The 21,350-nt window shown below is 59.9% G+C and overlaps 1 protein-coding gene across 4 annotated transcripts in view; it reads right to left on the bottom strand.

Moving 5' to 3' along the window:
* AATK (apoptosis associated tyrosine kinase) overlaps positions 1 to 20,216 on the bottom strand; it is a 39,872-nt gene extending 19,656 nt beyond the window's left edge. For 3 of the 4 annotated variants that reach the window (XM_018063623.1, XM_018063621.1, XM_018063622.1), the window contains exon 1: positions 19,984 to 20,216. In XM_018063623.1, the coding sequence (XP_017919112.1) occupies positions 19,984 to 20,038 (55 nt within the window). In that variant the 5' untranslated portion in view covers positions 20,039 to 20,216. Of the gene's footprint in view, positions 1 to 14,094; positions 14,157 to 19,983 lie in introns of those variants that run through there. The other variant, XM_018063624.1, reaches the window with a different exon arrangement.

Here is a 21,350-nt window from a genome sequence, read left to right as displayed (position 1 = left end):
TTCCACGGAGCAGATAAGCAGCACCCTGCGGCCAGTGCAGGACGGGGAGCAGGAAGAGCCCGAGGTGCCCGCCATGGGTGGAGGTGTCCAGGCCTGTGAACGCCTGGCACACCCACAGCACACGGGTAGGTACAGACGCGTGTCTGTGCCTGCGCACCTGCACACACGTCCCTCCTTGCTCCGTCCACGGAGGGAGACTTCCAGCATGACCCCGCATCCATCCCCCAGTGCCAGGCCACGCACACAGCGGAATGATCATGTCATCACCAGCACAACACCATGGGGGCCCAGGAAGACAAAGGCAGCAAACAGCTTTGTTGTTTGTTTCAAGAAGGAAAAACCCATTTGAACAAACCTCAGGTCATCCAGCTCTGCAGCAGCGAGTGTCCAGTCACAGATTTGCTCCCAGACTCTGAGCCCTTTGCCCTACTGTGGCCACTCACCCTAGTGTGACTATTAACCCCACTCGAGCCCAGCACAGAAGGCCCACTTCCAACCAGACCCCAAGCCCAGACGCCCGCCGCCCTGCCTTGGCCTGGGGGACAACTACACGGTCAGCGGGAGGGCAGGCCAGCTGGGTCCTGGTTCCCGCAGAGCTCACCTGAGCTGTGACCACAGTGGCACAGGGGACCCTTGGCAGTGAGGCATCAGCTGGTGGGGTCCTTGCTGCCCACCAGGTGGCACTCTCTGGCTGTTTTATGTCCAAGGCTTCAGCAGGGAGAGCCTTCCTGAAGACACTGGGCAGGTGAGCAAGGATTGGAACGCCAGGCCCTGGATGTGGGTGCAAAGGCCAGCACACACATCACCGCGCCCGCCCCCTTCTGTGACCATGAGGGGCTCCAGGACTGGGGCTGGGGACTGCAAGGCTGGGTGTCAGGTGCCAGGCTCCCTCTGGGTGGCCAGGGTAGGTCCCTGGATGTGGGAAACAAATGCCCTGCTTGGTTAGGGGGGGTGGCTGACATAGCGGGGTGCATGCCGCTCGGGGGTCCAAGCTTGGGGCTGCTGTATCTGGGACCCACCAGCGTCCTGGCATTCGGCCGCAGCTAACAGGAGTTCCCTAAGGTGCTGCCCCGCTGGCTGGCTGTGCCTGGGCCCCACTCAGGGCTTCCTCAGGCCTCCATGGGTCCTGTTCACCATCACAGGACCCACCTCTGCAGCACCGTCACCAGTGGTCTCATCCCTGACCCTAAACCCTACCCCCAAAGCGGAAGGCAAGGCCAGACCCTCCTGGCACTGACAGCTGTGGCCAAGCTGCACAGACACAGTGGCCGTGCGTGGACAGGCGCCACCTCGGAGGGCGCGGGTGGAGGCAGTAGCTCCCAGGGCAGCTCATGGTCAGGGCCCGCAGGCTAGGGTACCCAGTGCAGCTCCAGGAAGGGGCGGCCAGGGCCAGGGGTGATGGGGGCCCTGCTAGGCAGAGGAAGACCAGCTCCCTGAGAAGCCTCCCCTGTCTTCTGGGGCACTCGGCACTGTGGGGCCCAGCCCTTTGGCCCTCCCCACCAGAGATGGGCACCTGGCGTGCCTGTATACCGTCATGAGCTTGTACCAGTATGAAGGGGCTCCGGGTTGTGGTGGGAAGAGGCCACTTGCTCACCCTCCCCAGGCTGGGATGGACAGCTCCAAACCAGGCTGGGAAGGACAGGCAGGACAGCAGTCGGCGCAGCAGGGCTTCCCTGGGCTGGAAGCCCTGCCCCTCACCAGCTGTGGGGTCCTGAGCCTCAGCTTCCTCGTCTGGAACTGGAGCCACCCGACCCTGAGCGTGCAGTAGAGTGCGCCCTGCTCTCCGTCACTTCAGTCCAGCCCCAGGCAAAGGGTTGAAGGGTGGGCTGAAAGGCACAATACTGGCTGAGCAGAGGGCACACTCCTGCCCAGAGGGCCTGCCAAGATTATAAAAATTACCCACAGATGGGACCTTCCTGGAAGGCCAGTGGTGGAGAATCGGCCTGCCAGTGCTGGGGACACAGATTCGATCCCTCACGCCACAGAGCAGCTGAGCCCCTGCACCAGCACTGCTGGCACACTCGCATCCACGCGTCGCAGCTACTGAAGCCCGCGTGTCTAGAGCCCATGCTCTGAAACAAGAGAAGCCATCGCAGTGAGAAGCCCGGGCACCGCAACGAAGCGTAGCCTCCACTCATCGCAACTAGAGAAAGCCCGCAAACAGCAATGAAGACCCGGCGCAGCCAAAAAATTTTTAAATTAAATTAAAAAAAAACACAAATCTGCAGACCCAGGTGAAGTTCAGACCACCGAGATCAGCTGGGAGTGGTCGGGGGTGGCCCTGCAGCCTGAGCCCTTGGTTGTACCCCATTCAGTGAGCCCCCCACCCCTGCACCTGCCCACCTCCAGGCAGGAAACGTAGCCCCCACGGGCACCCAGATCCCAGAGCCCCTTCAGGCTCCACTTCCCCAATCTCCATCCAGCTGGGATTGGGGAGGACTCTCTCAGCACACACAGGGCAAGGCTGGCAGGACAGCAGGATGACTGAGTGCTGGAAAGTTCTCTCTTAGGGTCCATTTCGCTGTCCAGGTCTGCCCTGGGGCTATGCAGAGCTCCTCCTGGCTTGTCTAAGCCTCAGCACCACCAAGGCAGGGCCAGGACACTCACAGGGTGTGGCCCCCATGGAGTGGGGTGAGGCTCTCACTGCTTCGACTCACGCCTGCCTCCTGAACCCTGGACCCTGCCATCCAGGGTCTCCGGGGTCCACTCACTCATCGTGTGCCCCATTCAGTCCCTGGACCCTCCTCCCCAATCCCCAGCAGCCCGTGACACCAGAGCTGCTCTGCAAGCTTCCTTCATCTGAGCCACCCTGGGCAGGGGCAGGTGGCCTCAAACTGAGCCGCGTTAAGCAGCGGCATGTGGTCCCCATCAGAGCCACTCTGGGCAGGGCGGGAGGCCTCGATCTGAGCTGCTTTACCAGGGACAGGTGGCTAGAGAAGCCCTTCACCGGGAGGAGGCTGGGTGGCAAGTCAACCCCACGGGCGAGGTTCCTGCCAAGCGATCGTGGGTGTCTGCACACACCCCTCCACCGCTGTAGGGCTCACTCGCATGAACCAGTCCCTTCCCCCCCCGGGGCACTTGCAGCTAAGGTCACCAGACAGGCACACAGCCTGCCTGTCTTCACCCAAACAAAGAAGCCAGGGTGAGAAAGCTACAGACAGGAGCCTAGGGCCCCGAGCCAGGACCCCTGCCCGCTCTTCGGGCAGAACTGGGAGCAGGGGGCCAGGACACTGGGAACAGGGCGGTGAAATCACAGGGAGAAGCAGTACTTGTGGGTGGCTGAGAGCACAGGGCAGACCCTGGGCCCAAACCCCTGGAGGGGCCACGGCAGCCTGTAGGCCTGGAAGAGGCAGGCGCTGGGCGGGGATTCTGGAAGGAAACCTCACAGCAGGGGGGCGGGGGCGGGCATCTCTGGGGCCAGGGCTCCCTGAGCACAGCTGCCAGCCCACCTCCCCACCAGCAGGGGCCATGTTTCTAGGAGTAAGAGCAGTTCCTTTTTGTTGTGATTAAGGCTCTATTTAATCAGATAAATTCACATGGGAAGGGAGTGAGAGTCCAGTTCCTCCGTGTAAAACACAGGTTGTAAAAGCCGCCATCCTGCAACACAAACGCCCGTTAACAATCACGACAAACATGGCGCGTGTGGAGCCAGAGGCGCCTGCCCCGTCTGCCTGCCTAGGGCAGTAGGGAGGGAGTGCCCACACCCTGGCGCTTGCTCCCCCTTGGTGCCCCCTGCTGGCTCTTTGAATCCTTGCATGCCTGCTGTCTGAGCCCCCTGCACCTGCTCTGCACCTGCCCGTCTGCCTGCCTAGGGCAGTAGGGAGGAAGCGTCCACACCCTGGGGGGTGGCAAATGCTCACCAGCTCACCTCTGACACCCGCCAGCCCCCCACAACACCCACAGACACACCCAGCGTCCGGGCCAGAGCTGCAAGCGGGCCTGATCTGCCCCACGTCCCTGGCCACCCCTTGGGCTGAGATCCTGCCTCAGCCTTGCCCTCCAGGGTGGGCGACTGATAGCTGTGAACCCTGTCTCATTATCCGTTTTAAAAATAATAATTCCATCCACTGTAGAAGCACCACAGACAGCAAACTCCCTGTAGACCCAGCAGGCCCATGGCTTCCATCAGCCTCTGCCACTCAGACGGGACCCTGCCCTCATCGCCAGCTGGAGGCCTGAGCACTGCCAGGCGCCGCCCAGCCATTTCCAAGGAAGCACCATATTCTGTAAAGCTGCACGGCCACGTTTAGGAATAGTGACTCATGCTTACTGGGTGTCCCAACAGTCTCCCAGGGATGCCTTCCCTGCCAGGAAGGGCCACTTTCCAGTTTATGATGAGCAAATGGGGTCTCAGAGAGGACCCAGCATCCCCCCTAGAACTACCCTTCTCTGGCCCCACCCCACCACCACTCAGCCAGGCACACATAGGGGTCTGACTACAGCCTGTTTCAGGGTGACAGCCCCCCATGCAGCTGCAGCCAGGCACATCTCCCAGAGCAGGGACCCTGGGTCCACCAATGGGCCTCCACTCCTCCTTTCCCTCCCCTGTCCCCCTTTTTGCTTTTCCTGCTCTGTTTTCAAGTTCAACACATTCCTTCGAGGATTCCCCCCTCCTGTATCTTCTCTGCTGCCCCCCAGATCAGCTCAAGGGCCCGCAACTGGGGTATGGAACCCAGGGGAGACAGGTGGGCCTGGAGACCCCCCAGGACCAGGGTCCTGTGTCCCCTGGCCTTCTTTGCCTCCTGGACATCCCACAGCCCTCCATAAAGCCTGCCAGGTGTTGCCTCTGGGACACTGCCCCTGCCCTGTCCCTCAAGTGCATGACAGTAACACCTGCCATGTGACAGGCCCTCCCCAGGACCAGTCCAATCCTGCTGGGGGGGCAGGTAACTAAGGGGCTGGAGCGGGGTCTGGGCTCCAGGACTGGGCACGAGTCACACCAACCCTTGGCCCTCAGTAGATGCACGTGGAAGGGGAGGAAGGAGGGAGCCTGGTTTAACCTGGGGTGGGGGCTGCAGGGCCAGGATCTGGGAGTCCCTTGGGAGGATGCCTAGCAGAAAGCAGATCCTCCCATGGCCCACACTGGAGGTCTCAGGGCCCTTCATCAAGGGGCTTCCGTTTTGGGGGACCCGGCCCTGCAAGCGGCACAGGAGCGGTGCTCCCCTGAGCAGATGGCCGTCAGTGCCCCCCTGGTGAACAGTCCTCAGAGCTGGCGTTCTCTGGTCCTGGCCTGTCTGTCTCCAGGGAGGGCTCTGGGGGGCTGGCAGGAAGATGGGAACAGAGCATCTGTGGGGTATGGTGCCGCTCCGGAACCAGGGGCCAGGCCAGGCTTCTGGTAAAAGGAGCAACTTGTGGGAATTCCCTGGCAGTCCAGGGGTGGGGACTTGGCACTTTGTTGCTGGGGGGACCTGGGTTCCAATCCTTGGCCAGGGAACAAAGATCCCAAAGCTGCATGGCACGGTCAAAATTTTTAAAAATAATTTTTAAAAAAATAGGAGTTCAAAAAGAGTGACTTGCACAGCCCACGAGTAGGGGTAAAGTCAGATGAGCGGCGTCCACGAGAGGGCTCTGCCACGTGACCTGGGTCACCCCGCCTCCCTCATCCCCTCCCAGGCGCCTGTCAACGAGATCCACAGCCTTGTAAAAAAAAAAAAAAGCTCTCAACAGCAGAGAGAAGCTAGAAAATGTGCAGAGAGAGGCATCTTGCCTTTCTAGGTCTCAACATGCCTAAAAGCTACAATCACTGAAACCACATGGTTCTGCGGCGGAGATGGGCCAACAGGTGAGGAACAGAATCGCAGCCCAGAGGCAGGCCCAGCCCCACCCGCACAGAACGCCTGGCCCCGTGACTTGAGCGGGCCAGGGAAATCAGCTGTCTCATCTCAGACCGCACTCCAGAATAACTTCAGATACGACATCAGTGAGTCAAATTATAGCATCTGAGAAAAAGTGGGTAAATATCAGCCTTCTTCATGGAGAGGCATTTTTAAGCTGAAAGCAATGGAAGGCATCATGAAAGATCGACGGTTTGGCCACATAAAAATGTATGTTCCATAAGTGAAAGTGGCTCAGTCGTGTCTGACTCCTTGCGACCCCATGGACTATACAGCCCATGGAATTCTCCAGGTCAGAGTACTGGAATGGGTAGCCTTTCCCTTCTGCAGGGGATCTTCCCCAACCCAGGGATCGAATGCATGTCTCCCGCATTGCGGGTGGATTCTTTATCAGCTGAACCGCAAGGGAAGCCCAAGAATACCGGGGTGGGTAGTCTATCCCTTCTCTAGCAGATCTTCCCAACCCAGGAATCGAACCAGGGTCTCCTGCATTGCAGGCGGATTCTTTCCTATCAGGGAAGCCCCATAGAGCTCCAAATTAAAGGCAAACAACAAACCGGGAAGAATGACTGACGGAAAATTTGTCAAAGACTGATGTTACTACTTTTTGGGGGAACACAATCAACAAGACATAAAAATACTTTAAGATCTCAAAACATACACAAACAAACTACACACAGTCGGCCACAAACAAGGAAATACAGTCTGTCTAGCCCACAACAAAATGCGAAGCCTCATCCATAATCAAAGAAATGAAATCACACCGGATATTGGCTTCCCGACCACAGGAGTTCTTAGAAGTTGGTGTCTGGCCAAAGCCTGCACACCAGGACCAGCTAGCTACCCAGACGCCCTGGTGGATGTAAGTCAGAGCAGCCTTTAGAAAGCAACTTGGAGACGTGCGAGAAGGCCCTGGGAGACCTGCCAACTCCCGGGCCAAGTAATTCCCAGTCTGGGAATTCAAATGAGAGAGCAGCCCGGATGGCACACAAATCCCGAATAAAAACAAAGGAAGGAGCATGTTAATGACGCAGGCAGGAATCACATCTCACAGAGATGTTCCTTGCAGTGGTGTTTATAAGAGTAAAAGACAGCCTAAATAGTCACAATAAAAGAAGGATTCAATAAAAACAATGGTACATCTGCAAAAGAAGCCATAGAGAGTGAATTTAAGGAAATGTTTTAAATAAACAAGGAAATAACAACTTTGTGCTAATTTTTAAAAAGGAAGGGAATTTCCCTGGTGATCCAGGGTTAAGAATCTCCCTTGCAATGCAGGGGAGGTGGGTTTGATCCCTCATCAGGGAACAAAGATCCCACATACCCAGGGAGCAGCTAAGCCCTGGAACTGCAATAGAAGATCTCACATGACGTAACTAAGACCCAGCGCAGCCTAAATAAGTATTTTCTTTTTAAAGGGGAGGATACACAAGGAAACAATTGGCCTCAAAGCAAATGCTTGTTATTTGACTATTGGGTCAAGGGTTCATGGGGTCTCCCAAATAAATATATTTCATGAGTTTTGACATATCTCTACACCAAAATCCATCAAATCCCATACTTTAAACATGTGCAGTTTAGTCTGTTTCTATTATACCTCAGTAAAGCTGAAAACAAGAGGCAGGACATAGAATTGTTTATAAGTCCTGATCACAACCATGTTAAAAAAAAAACCTGGAAGAAAATAATTCAAAATGTGAACAGTGGCTGTTGTCTTGGGTGGTAGAATTCTGGGTGGTTAATACCTTCTCGTCTGCAGTTTTCAGATTTTCTACAATAAGCATGGACTACGTCTAGAATCAGATGTGCATAATTTTATTTAATTGTCACCCACGCCTATCCCCATCACTGCCATCTTTAAAGATGCCCACGGCCTCAGCATACACAGACTGGAGCCCAGACCTTGTTCTGATGTCCCAGGGTCCTAGGTCTCTTCAGGTCTCTTTCTGTCCCCCACTCCCACACTCAACCCCCACCCAGAGGAGCCTCCCTGGCTGGAGGTAAGCAAGGTTTCCCCAGGGACACAGACGTGGAAGGTGGAGGTGGTCTTGATCGGCCAAGAGAAGGATCAGAGATTCCAGCCATCCTGAGGTCAGTGGACCCACTCAAAGGGTCTCTGTTTGTGGCCTCATCTCAAGGCCAGAGTGCAGCAAGGACAGCAGGTTGGGCTGTGTTCTGGGTCCTGGGATGGCCCCCACACCCTCTACCTTCTCAGCCACTCCCTTCACTGTTCTTGGCTGGACCCCTTCCTCCTCCTCCCCAAGTGGGCCCAGGCTGGGCCTACACCCCTTCCCTGACCCCATCAGGGCCAACTCCAACCCCACCTCTTACCCTTGTCCCCAGTTTCCTCTGGGGTCCCAGACCCCAACGGCCACCTGGCCCCAGCCCTTCCCTTGGGTGCCCTGGGGCATCTCAAACCAAACACAGCATAAAATCCACATCCACCTCAAGGAAAACCCACTCCCTGGGTCCCTCCCATCCCTTCCCCAAGTGGGATACCCCAGCTGCCTCTGGATCCCTTTTATCCACTGCCCAAGTCCAGCCCCGCTGAGGCCACTGAGTTCCAACCCACGGCCCGAACCTGCCCAAACTCCTTGGGGCTCTGTGGCTTCCAGGAGATTCTTCACCCAGGACTGAAGCCATCTTCCAAAAGCACCAGCCAAGTCCTCGCCGAGCCCTCTACCTGCCTGCCTGCCCTTTGGTGGCCATCCCCCTGCTGCTCCTTCACCCTCGATGTGCCCTCGGCTTGGCTCGATCTCAGCATCTCTGGGAGCCTAAGACACATGCACTCAGGAAGCATTTCCAGTTAGCCCCGTGCCTCGGTCTTCCAGACTGCTGGGAGGGGCCCGGCCACCACTCTGAAAAATAAGTGAGCCATCTGAGCCACTAGGACGGCCATGATAGTTAAAGCAGAAAATAACCAGTGTTGGTGAGGATGTGAGAAAAAGAGGGACCCCAGCACAGCTGATGCAGGAGCCATGGGTGATTTCCACAGCTCCTCCACGGCACCGTGTGTCCAGAACAAGCAAGTCCAGCGGGCAGGGGCTGGGAGCACTGGAGTGGCACAGGGTGGTGGGAGGCTCTGGAAATAGAGATGGAAGCTGCACAGCCCCATGAATGTACTAACACTGGACCATACCCTACAAAGCGGTTCATTTCACGTCATATGAATTTTGGGCTTCCCAGGTGGCGCTAGTTACAAACCCATCTGCCAATGTAGGAGACTTAAGAGACACAGGATCCATCCTTGGGTCAGGAAGACTCCCTGGAGAAGGAAATGGCAACCCACTCCAGAATTCTTGCCTGGAGAATCCCATGGAAAGGGGAGCCTGGTGGGTTACAGTCCATAGGATCACAAAGAGTCGGACATGAACAAAGCAACTTGGCACACACGCATATGAATGTCACATGAATTTCACCTTAATTTAAAAAGTTAATTAGCAGTCTGACACCTGTAGAGACCAAGTCAGGGGTGTGCCAACCCTGATGGCCCCCAAGAGTGGGTACCCCCAATGTGCCCCTAGATGACCCACTGCTCCCCCAAGAGCTCCTTTCCACCAATCCCAAACAGTAAGCCTGGCTTCAGCAAGACATCCATGCACCCCAGTACTTCCAGTGCCCCAGCCTCCCCGCCTGGTGCAGGTGCAGCTGATAGGGGCTCACCTCAGCGTCACCAGCAGGCGTCACCAGCGTCACCTGGGTGACATGCTGACCCAGTGCCCCTGCCCCCCAAGCCCAGTGATGCAAACAGGATCTTGTACAGGAAGGAGCTGTGCAACCAGGCAGGCGTCTCTGAGTTACGAGGCTGCGGCAAGCAGACAGCGGGAGGGAAGGAGCTCGGCCTGCCCAGACCGCCAGGAGCCCGTCAGCTGTCCCTGGTGCCCCCACCTCCTGACCCCAGCTGAGGCAAGTAGCAAGAGTCTAGGGCTTCCAGGACAGGGCCAGCAGGAGGGGTGTCCATACCCCACAAGCCATCCAGAAGGTGCACCCAGTGCCAGGGGGCCCATGGGGCAATTTCTTGGCAAAGGTTTGGCCAAGGGCCCAGACATGGAAGTTCCTCCCGAGAGGAACAGAATCCTCAGATGGGGAACGCGGCAGTCCTCTGCCCAGAAGAGGAAGGGAAGCAGGTCACTGCACTTGTGTGGAGCCTCCGAGGCAGTTCCCAGGCCCAACTCATCTGTGTCCTTGCTCCTCCCTCCCCCAGATGTCCGCGGGCAGGTGGAGAAACGAAAGGATGCTGGCGACTGAACTCAGAGCCCTGCCAGCTCAGACGCACTGGTCGCTGGGCCCCAGCATCCCCGCCTCCCTGGGGGCTTCCCTGGATGAAGGTGCATCTGCAGGAGGCCCGCACCCCAAGAGCTGGCACTGCTTCGGGGCAGTCATGGATGGCCCGCAGTCCCAGCTGATAGACACCCTCCAGGCTCACCCACCCCATCTCAGGATACGTCTCTGAGCAGGGATGCAGCACCCCCCCCCACAGCTGCCCCGACTCCATCCCCAGCAGGTGAGAGGGGCCCAAGGGGCACTTGGGTGGGGAAGCTGTGCCCCCTGCCCCTACCCCAGAACCTTTCAGACCCCCTCACCGCCCAGTCTGGATGGCCTAATGTACAGAGACAGATGTGGACGCCACTGCTGCAAGGACAGAGGGAAGGGGCGGGTGAGCAGGTAATCCAGATGGTCTCGCACCCCAAGGGCTGAGAGGGCTGGAAGGTGAGGGGCACTGCTTCCTCCAGGGAAGGGAAGTCAGGTGTCCGGCGGCTAAGTGGACGCAGCTGCTCTGCCAGCTTAAGAATCAACCTGAATTGAGGGATCCAGACCCAGCAAAGTCCACGGACACGAGAAAAAGCAGCTGGGAGGGGCCACCCCGCAGCAGCCACAGGTCACATGGGTCACGGCAGCTGCCCACGCAGGAGGGCTCCTTCCTCAGCCCTGGACCACAGACCCTTAGCTTAGGTGGCTGGACAGTTGGCATGACAGGTGTCAGCCCCGCTCCTGCCATCCAGCGGGGTCAGGAGCTACAACATCACCCAGAGCCTAAGAGGGAACCCAAGGGGTCTCACCCCCCAGGGGCAGAGGAGAGCCAGGGGCCTGGGCACCCCCCCAGAGAAACAGGGAGAGGCCACACTCACACACACGCCCCACAGCCTCACACTCATGCACAGGTATGTGCACATGCACTCACACGTTTACACATGTGCTCACCCACTCCCACCCACACACTGCCCTCTACGTCCCTGTCTCTCTGTTCCCAGGGCCACTGCCACCAAACTGCTTCCCCACTGGTCCCTCCGCAACCCTGCAGGGGCCTGAGGACAACGCCCTGGGGGGGTGAGACCTGCCCATCCTGCTCACTTGGGGACCCTACCCTGACACCTGTGGGGCATGGGGTCACCCTGAGGGTCCAGAGTCAGACAAAGGAGTCCCTCTCATAAGCCTGGGTGGGGGAGCATCCAGGGAGCAGCTGGGCAGAAGCTGGAGGTGGCGAGGCTCAGACCTGGCGCATCGCCAGACCCAGGAGACATCGCAGGAACACAGCACAGCCACAGCAAGTCTTAGAGAGGACTTGCAGGAACACCCGACACGAGAAGGAAAAATAAAACAGAATCTGATGCTCTGGCTCCCACTCCACCACCAGCTGCTCAGGGAGGGGTGGGCAGCCCAAGCCCAGAACTTCCTGCCATCCTGGTTTCCAAGTTTCTACCTGGACCCCACTGCGGGGCAGAAAGTAGTGTGAGGCGAGCTGGGGAAGCAGGAAGGCAGGGCAGGGCCCAGGCCAGGTGTGGCCTCAGCCGTGAGCAGGACTATTCAGGCCCTGGCCCTGCACACCCAAGCAGGCCCCACCCAGGGGCTCCCTCCAGGCTGAGTGGCCCCAAGAGGAAGCAGGACCATCCCTCTAAGTCATTCACCCCCAGGGGCCAGAAACTGCCTCTTGGGGATGCCTGCCTCATGTCAAAATGATTCCAGGCAGCTTCCTGGGGTTAATAAGCTAGCCTAGGGACTTCCCTGATGGTCCAGTGGCGAAGACTCTGTGCTCCCAATGCGGGGGTCCCAGGTTCGATCTCCCGTCAGATCCCACATGCCACAACTCAGAGTCAGCATGCCACAGTGAAAGATTCCACACACTGCAACTAAGAACGAGCCAAATAAATACATATTTTTTTAAAAAACAAAAAACTGGCCTACACCCCTGATTTTCTCATAATGCTTAACAACCAGCTTTCTGGAAAAAAGAGACAGAAGGGGATTTCCAACATGGAGCCTTTGCAGGCTCCTGGGGTGCAAATTCTCCCACCACAGCCCCTCTCAACCCACCAATCTGATGCCACTGAGCACGGGGTTGGGAAAGACTCATACCAGCGGCGCCTACACACCCTGCAGCTACTAGGGCCCCAGACCACCGAGATGGTGAAGACGTGGAAATGCCATCCCAATGCCCATCGGCTTGGCTCCAGAGCATATAAATGCCACCCACAGCCGGGCAGGCCTGGCTCCCATGGGCAATCCCAGACAATGACTCCAAACGGCCAACAAGCCCCCAGAAGGGCACTCAAGGCGTCTCCTCAAGTGTGAGTCAGGCTGCGGGAAAAGGTGAATCAGGCTGCCCTGTGGCGCTCCTGGAAGGCTCAGGGGACAGGGCCGAGAGGCTGACTGCTGGGCAAGGGTCTGTGTGGGGTGGCCCCACCTTCAGTTTCCACAAAAGCCACCCCCGGATCCAGGCCCACTCCCCTCATTCCCACCATAGAATCACGTGGAGAGAGACACAGACGACCCTGAGCTGCACGCCCGCAGGTAGGAAGTGTCCAGATGGGTGACCTCCAGAGATGCAGAGCAGACGAGGGGCAGCTGGTGGGTGTGGGGCTTTCACGAGGGGGACAGAAGTGTTCTGAACCATGGTCAAGGCCGCACATGTCTATGTGCACAGTGAAAACCACACTGGAAGTGGATGAATCGTACAGTACAGGAATCATATCTCAATAAAGCCTGGACAGACAGGAAGATACGGTGCTAGAATGCCCAGAGCTGGGCAGAAGGCTGTGTCCGTCGATGGCTGGGCCAAGAGCCCCGCGTTTCACCGTCAGCAGAGAGTGACCTCGGGGGTGAGGACCAGCAGGACCAGTGAAATGCACTCGTACGTACACCCTGTGTGGGCAGCATCCCCTCAAAGTGGGATTCCTTCTTCCCAGGGGGGTCCCAGGACATCCAGGTGGGCCTCACAGCTAGCGGAGCCAAACCACTGGCCTGGGATCACAGCAGCTTCCCACCAGGAAGACGGGAACCAGCCTATGACACGGGCACCACGGCCCCCTACGAGTGACCGCCTGCCCGGGGCCCTCCCAAGAGAACCCTAAGACTGGACAGGTGTCCCCAAGCAGGAGGACAAGCTGCACGATCTGCAGCGTGCACCCATGCTAAGTCGATCAGTCGTGTCCAACTCTCTGTGACCCCATGGACTGTAGTCCGCCAGGCTCCTCTGTCCACGGGATTCCCCAGGTAAGAATACTGGAATGGGTTGCCATGCCCTCCTCCAGGGGATCTTCCCGACCCAGGGATCGAACCCATATCTTTATGTCTGCTGCACTGGCAGGTGAGTTCTTAACCACTAGCGCTGCCACCTGGGAAACCAAACCCGTCAGAATCTGAAGGCCCAGTGTGAAATCATTCAGAATTTTACAATGGCAGGAGCAGGACGTGAGCCCTGCAGGACCCTCTCCACAATGATCCCATCTGTACAAAGACCCCCCCACGGTGCCTGACAGCATCCAAAACATCATACTGCTGCCCATCTCCCACATCAGCCCCAGCACGCAGTGACCTCCGCAGAGCCCGGGTCTGGGGCTCAGGTCCCCTACCCCTGCGCTGGCTCCTAGAACAGGCAGGCTGTATCCCTGGCCACCCATGGCCAGCTGGCCCACGTGCCCACTCCCCCTCCCAGCAGGACAAGAAGGCACCAGTGCACTTCACCAGGAGTGAGCAACGCCAGGCCCGGCCACATCCCACCATGAGAGGTGACTCTGCCCCAGCCTTCAGATGCTGGCCAGCACCCTGCCACCTCTCCTTACACACCCCACAACAAGTGCCCCCCGAGCCGCCCAGCACTGCCCCCTGCCCTGGACGTGTTCATTCCTGTCCCACTGCTTCCTCTGGCAGAGCCGGAGCAGGGACTGGGGGCCTCTCAAGTACAAGCCCCTGTCTGCTCACTGCCCCTCAACCCCAGGCTGGCTGTGGGGGAGCCCACAGGCCTCCAGAAACCCCCACATACCCAGCTCTGGGTGGCTGCTCCCGCGTGGCTCCGACTGCTGGCCTGACCCCAGAGTTGCCCCTCGCAGACCCTCCCCGAGCCCGGGGCCCTGGCCCCCCAGCCTGGCCCTGGTGGAGGAAGGCAGGGACCAGGCGTGGACACTGCCTACCGCGACGTGCCAGACAGGCCGCCTGGGAGCTGGCTCCGGCCCGGCGTCCGCTGCCCTCATTTCCTTTGCCGGCTTCCTCTGCCGGGGGCGGGGAGGCCACAGCCGCCTGTTCTGCTGGTGCTGGTTCCTCTGCGAGAGGCAACCAGAGGCTGGAGAGCGAGGCCCAAGGTGCCCAGAGGAGGGCGCGCTGGTCCAGGCCGAGGCTGCCTCCCATCACCGCGGTCCAGTGAACGCGCGTGTTCAGAGGCGCCTACACACGTGTTCCCTCGCTTGCCTCCAAAGACGCCTCCAGGTGGGCAGGGCTGGCCCAGTTTACACAGAGGAGATGGAGGCTGGCATGAAGGCAGAGGCAGGCTCGGCCCTGGCCCAGGCCCCGTGGGGCTCAGAGCTGCCCTGCAGGAGTGCCCTGGGGCTGCTGTCAAAATGTGCCATAGACTGGGGCCTCAGCACATAGGACTGTCTGACGCTCGGAGGCCGACACCCCAAGTGAGGGCCCCGCTCCCTCCAGAGGCTCCAGGGCACGACCCTCCCCGCCTCTCCCAGCTTCAGGCCTTCCTCGACTCGTGGCTCCATCAGCCCACTTTGCCTCCATCATCACAGGGCACAGGACATCCTCGTCTCTCCCGCGTCTCCCCCAGCTCTCTTGGAAGGACCCCAGTCATAGATTTAGGCTTCCCTAAGCTGGGAGGGATTGGAGGCGGGAGGAGAAGGGGACAACAGAGGATGAGATGGCTGGATGGCATCACTGACTCGATGGACGGGAGTCTGAGTGAACTCCGGGAGTTGGTGATGGACAGGGAGGCCTGGCGTGCTGCGATTCATGGGGTCACAAAGAGTCGGACACGACTGAGCGACTGAACTGAATTGAAGCCAGGATGAGGGGCTTCCCTGGTGGCTCAGATGGTAAAGAAGCCATCTGCAATGCGGGAGCCCTGGGTTGGCAAGATCCCCTGGAGGAGGGCATGGCAACCCCCTCGAGTATTCTTGCCTGAAGAATCCCATGGACAGAGGAGTCTGATGGGCTATATTCCATGGTCGCAAAGAGTTGGACACGACTGAGCGATGAAGCCAGGATGGCTTCATCTTAACTTACAACAGCTCCAAATGCCCTATTTACAAACAAGGTCCCATCCTGAGACTCCAGGTGGGCATGAATCTGGGGGAATACTATTCCACCCAGGGGCTTCCCAGGTGGCACTAGCAGTAAAGAACCTGCCTGCCAGTGCAGGAAACATAAGGGGCGTGGGTTTGACCCCTGGGTCACGAAGATCCCCTGGAAGAGGTCACGGCAACACACTCCAGTACTCTTGTCTGGAGAAAGAATCCCATGGACAGAGGAGCCTGGCAGGCTATAGGGTTGCAGAGTCGAACACAACTGAAGCAACTTGGCACACACACATGCATTCCACCCAGGCGCCCTCACCTAGGGAAGGTAGGGCATTAGGAGGATGGAGAACCAGCGGACATGCTCAAGGACAGTGACGGCAGGTCGAGGGGCCAAGGCTCGGCCCACCCTGGAAAAAGGGGGCCGGGTGACAGCAGGGAGTCCTTCAGGCCCAGCCACCGGGAGGGACGGCTCCAGGCTCCCCAAGCCTCAGGCCGCCAGGACCCGGTGGCTCAGTCCATCAAGGGACATGAGAACAGAGATGAGGCTGAGGGTCAAAGGTGAGGGTGGGTCGGGTTCCCCCACCAAGCCAAGCCCTTGACCGCCCGCCCCCAGGAGACCACAGCCCGGCCTAGGCTCTGTGCATCATTACACACACGTGAAGGCATCTGAGAGCATTCGTGTGTTTCACATGTGTGAGTGCGTGTGTGAGCCTGAGCACCTGCGTGTATAAAGCTGCACAGGGATGCGTGGGGGAGAAACAGCCCCTCTGAGAAAAAGGCACAATCTGGCTTCCTAGAGAATGTTCCAGAATACAAAGAAATTGCCCTGGGGATACTGCAACCTTCCTCCTGCCCTGAGCTGGCCTACGCCCCCAGACTCAGCCCAATAGCTGCAGCTTCCACTCTGGGGCCAGCCTTTCTCGGGCGTGGGGAGGGGCGGTGACACACGTCAAAGATTTGGCTCTTGGTGCCCTCCCCACACTGGGCCAAGCCCGTCTGGGAGCATCTGCCTTCAGCCAAGCCCCATTGGTATCACGCAGTGAACGGTGGGCCACCAATTTCGAGAATTACCATGAGCGCATGGCCATCAGCCATGGAGCGGAACCCCCAGGGCCGCAAGAACTCATTCCTGGGGTCCTTCTCAGCACTCAAGTCGCCGAGTGTACCCGTCCCCATGCAGGTCAAACCACGCCTGGCCGGAACGCCCTCCCTGCGCCCTGTCCCCCAGCAATGCCTTCACCCCAAAGCCCGAGCCTGCGCAGCCCTGAGCCAGCACAGCACACGCATTAATGCCGGTGGAGTGTGCTCCCGACAGAGCCAGGCTCAGGGCAAGAATGTGGGCAGGCGGCAGGACGTGACCAAGAGGCTGGGGGATGCCTTGGCTTCCATGAGTTTCCTCAAACTCCAAGTCCCCCCAAATGGTCCATAGTGACCCCTGCCCCAAGGTCAGCCTTGACGGGCGCTGCCTGGGGGCTGGCCTGAACCCAGCACTCCAGTCGCCCTCTGGGGTGGGCACCACAGTAATGCCCACCTCCAGATTAATGAACCAGATTAATGTTCCAGATGAAGAACCAGAGGCACAGAGAGGGCCATGGGATCAGGGAGGGGTTGGTCCACTACTTGCCCCAGGGGTCTTAAGGCAGCTCCAGCCCTGGGCTGCAGAGCTCTGACTGAGGCCTGCGCCTGCCAGGCACCTGCTGAGGGCCTGGGCTGCACCCGGCCCCTCCAGGGCTTGAGAAGGTGAGAAACAAGGGTGGCCCTCTGCCTCAGCGAGAGCCAGGGGCCTTGATCACTCCTGGGAATGGTGACAAAGATAGCATGTGAGAGAGGCAAGCCCCGCCCCCTCAAGGCCACGCCTCCCCCACCAGCTCCGCCCAGGTGCTCCTGGCTCCCACATGGCACCCTCCTCACCCCTCAGTTCTTGGCTTCCATATCCCACCCACCCAGTCTCCTCAGAGTGAAGTTTCACCTGTGTGGAGCTGAGTCTCAGAGAGGTTGAGTGACGCCCAAGGCCACACAGCACTGAGGTCAGAGGTCTGTGACTGCCCAGAAATCCCCCAAAGTTACCCACATCGTGGGACGAGCTGAACCCCAGAAGAGGCAGCCCTTCCAGATGCCCACCTGTGCCAGCCTGTGGTTCCAGAAGAACATGCTTGGGCCTGGCCCCCTCCAGTGGCCTGCCCTGCCCTGCCCATCTCTGATAGGTGATGGTGGCCCAGGCAGGAGCTGAGTTTAAATAAGGTCCCCCAGCACCCATACTAACTCAAGCACGTGCCGAGAGCCGGAGCCTCAAACTCAGCCCCCTTCACTCTCCATAACTGCCACCGTTGTCACCACCTCTATGGAGAACTACCATAGCATCCATGATGGGCACAGGACTGTCAGTAGGCAACAAACCTGGCCTGGTGACACTCTGAGGACCCTCCGCCCAGGCCAGGTCCCTCTGTCCACCCCAGAGTGTTGAGCGACCACAGAAACAAACTCTGAGATAGCCACAAACATGACTATCCCCCTCTGTGGTGGATCCCAAGCACGGTCCCCATTTAGACAGGAGTCAACCTCAAAACCCATCTCTCCCCATTTTGGGGACAGAGGAAAGCCACATGCCACTGTGGCCTTGTCTCCATACACCACCCCCTCCAAAAGAGCAGCCAGTGTTCATGGAGGGTCAGGTTTTCATTGGGTGCTTAACCCCTAACTGAGCCTGGTGTAGGCGCTGCTATCCCCTTTTACAGATGAGAAAACTGAGACTCGAGAAGGCAAGGGTGGGCAGGGGGACTCCAAGGGGTGGGAGCCGGGCTCTGAATGCTAGGCATTTAGCGGGAGGGCAGAGGACCCCACCTCTCCTTCCCAATGCCCACATGAGGGCCAGCATGGAGCCCTGGAGTTCCACACCCCACAGGCAACACACCTCTACCATCCAGGGGCCCCTTGCACAGTGGGGCAGGGCTCTCTCCTTCATTCTGCCTGAAAAGAGCAGACCTCCTCTTGCCTCCTGACAACTTTTTCCCCTGCTAAGTCCTTAAACTGACACATTATAATTACACTGATCACAGCTGTTAACAGAAACATTTGCAAGAGGAACCAGCTTAGTTGTTTCTCTAAGATGGGGGAAGGGTCTCGTGCTGGGACACACCCAAGTGTGTGTTTAGTGGGGGAGTGTACTGAACCCAACCACACAGGGCAGGTCTGGGCCCTACAAAGAGTGCAAGAGGCAGGGCATGGGGAAGGGTGTCCCCCATCCCTGGGTCAGTCCTGCCACACACACACTCACCCTACCTATGGTTCCAAGGCTGGACCCTCACTGCCCAGGAGCCACGCTGCCTGGAACACTGGCCTGGAGCCACCTGGATACCTGTCCCAAAAGGCTGTCTGGGCCTGGGACTGACTGCTCAGCAGGGCCACCTCCACCCCCACCTCCAACCCCCGCCCTCAGAGTCCAGCAGGGCTGTCACTGCCAGGTTGGGGGCCATCCACTGGGACTCCATGTTCTTCAAGCTCTGGGAGTCGCCTTGGGAAGTTATTTCTGAGCCAGGGACACCCACATCCTCAGTCCAGTAGAGAAACCTGCCGTCTGCTCCCCTCCCTCAGGAGCAAATGCCTTCAGATGGGGCCGGACCCAGGGGACCCTGTGCATCACTGCATGAACTGGGCCCTACTCCAGGGAGGGAGACCCAGGAGAGCCCATCATGTGCTCACCCGGCTTTGTTTTGGCTGGATTAGCCTGTGCCAGAGCCCTAGTGACAAGTGGGTGGGACTCTGGGTCCTTAGGCCACGGCTCCAAGGCAGGGGCTTATCTCCCACTAGGGCCAAGGAGGGGCGGATGGCGGGGCCTATGAAAGCAGAGGGAAGAAAGTCTATCACCTTCTGGCGACGCAGGCAGGCCTTCAGCTGCCCCCGGCCCCACTGCCCACCATGGCGGCCAACTGCTACCAGGAGGTCAGGCAGCCATGGGTAAACAGGCTGCCAGGGCCGCCAGCCTGGGGGAAGGGGGGGAAGAGGCCTGGCCCCATGTCCCCTGCAGCCAGCTTTGACAGCGCCACCTCGGCCTCATCCCTGTCCTGAGGGCCTGGGCATCCACTGAGGCCCATCTCTTCTGAGCCTGTGCTCAGTGGGCTCTGTCCCATGGGTCGACTACGGCTCCCACCTCCCCATGCAGGCGGCTGGGTGGCCCGGCAGGGCTCTCCAGAACGCATTCCCAGCCTAGGGAGGAGCCTGCCACCCTAGTCCCAGCAAGGGTGTCCATGGGCCTGAGGGAGCAACACTCCCACCCCTCCCTGGAGCCCTTAGTCCTGGCTGCCTCCTCCCCTGGACACCTGGCCCAGCACGGGCCCTCCTGCCCCAGATATGCGAGATCGAAGCTTCCACAGGGACAGGCAGTGCCCCCACTGCCCACCCCAGCTGCTGGAGGCCTCAAGCAGGTGCCAACCCCTAGGCCTGCCCACCTCCGGGCCTCCAGGGGTTCCTGCGGGAAAGCAGTTACGTCTGCAGCTCCGCTCAGAGAGAGGAAAGGGTTAATTTCCATGCGAAATAGAAAACCAGCGGCTCAGGAAGCATCAATGTCCGCAGTTCGGCAGGTTAGGGGCAGCCGCAGCGGACAGAGGGCTGGCAAGGGGCGCGGCCAGGGGACTCACCAGGGTCGAAGTGCGAGCTGAAGGCGAAGCTGGGGTTGAAGAAGGACGACGACATGGCCAAGGCCAGCAGCGCGGCTTGGCATCCCCCGACTGGCGCTGCGTTCAGCTCAGGACGCCCGAGGCCCGCACCGCGCCATCACCCGAGCGGCCGCCGCAGGTGCGAGCGCGCCTTGGCCGCGGCGCCCGCTCAGCACCCACAGCCGCAGCCGCGGGGCCGGCGGGGTGCGGGTGCGGGTGCGGGCGGCGGCGACAGACGAGGCGCCTCCCCCGGCCGGTGCAGTCCGAAAACACCGGCGGGAGCGCGCGCGCGGGGTCGGGTGGCGGGGGGGGGGGTCCCTACCGGGCTGGGGGGCACGGAGACTCGCTCAGGGGGGACCCGAAGGCTGAGGGGGCATGGAAATGCGGGGGGGACAAAGGCACGGGGGGACACAGATGCAGAATGGGAAATCCGGAGACGCAGGGGTGGCACGGAGGATGGGGGGGCACGGAGGCTGGGGGGCGCTGGGAGGCGGAAGGTGCACAGAAACGCGGGGAGGGGTATACTGAAGCCGGAGGGTGGCTCAGTGACGCGGGATGGGAGACCCAAGGGCTCGGGGGCACGGATAATGGGGGAGGGGTCCGTGGAGGGAAAGGTGCGGGGGGGGGGGTGGCGGGATGGAGACTCGGGAGGGGGCCACCTGGAGGCGCGGGGGTGGGCAAAGAGGCGTGGGGAGGAGGAGCGGGAAGGCGGGGGCACGGCTGCGCGCGCGGGGGTGGGCACGGTGGCACGCAGGAGCAATACGAAAGCGCGCGCGGGGTGGCCGGGAGGCGCGGGCCCCGGCACGCGAGGGTCGGGGGCTGGCACGCGGCCTGCACACGCCGGTTTCCGAGGCAGCTCCGGTCCTGCCCCGCGCCCTCTGGGCGGCGCCCGCGCCGGCGGGGTGGGGGGTGGGGGTGCTATTTTTGCACAAACCGCCCGCGCCTGTGCCACTCTGCGACAACCGTGGAGAAGGAGCGGCCGCCCCCTCCCGGGAGGGAACAGCGCCGGGCGTTTAGGGCGGGCGCGGCGGCGCCGGGCACCGAGGCACCGTCCCCTCCCCGCCGGCCGCGCGCCCTGCCGCGCCATCTTGCGCGGCTGCGGGAGGCCCGGCTGGCTGAGAGCCCAGGGGGCTGGGGCTCGGCCCCTCCCCACCCGCTGGGAGCGGAGAGAGTTACAGCGTAGCTGGGATTTGAGTTTTATGTAACTTGAGTCACTGACTCTACACCCATCCATTCATTCTCTGGCCAGATGAGCAAAGCCTCTTGGTTGACCCAGCTAGAGGACAGGGGGTGTAGGGGCCCGGATGCCTTTGGGGAGAGCAAGGATCAATGGCACAGGGGTGGGCACG

Source organism: Capra hircus, chromosome 19, assembly GCF_001704415.2.
Source record: "Capra hircus breed San Clemente chromosome 19, ASM170441v1, whole genome shotgun sequence".
Taxonomy (NCBI): Eukaryota; Metazoa; Chordata; class Mammalia; order Artiodactyla; family Bovidae; genus Capra; species Capra hircus.
The sequence above is the reverse complement of the archived record's forward strand: the minus strand, read 5'-3'. Positions and strand labels throughout refer to the sequence as shown.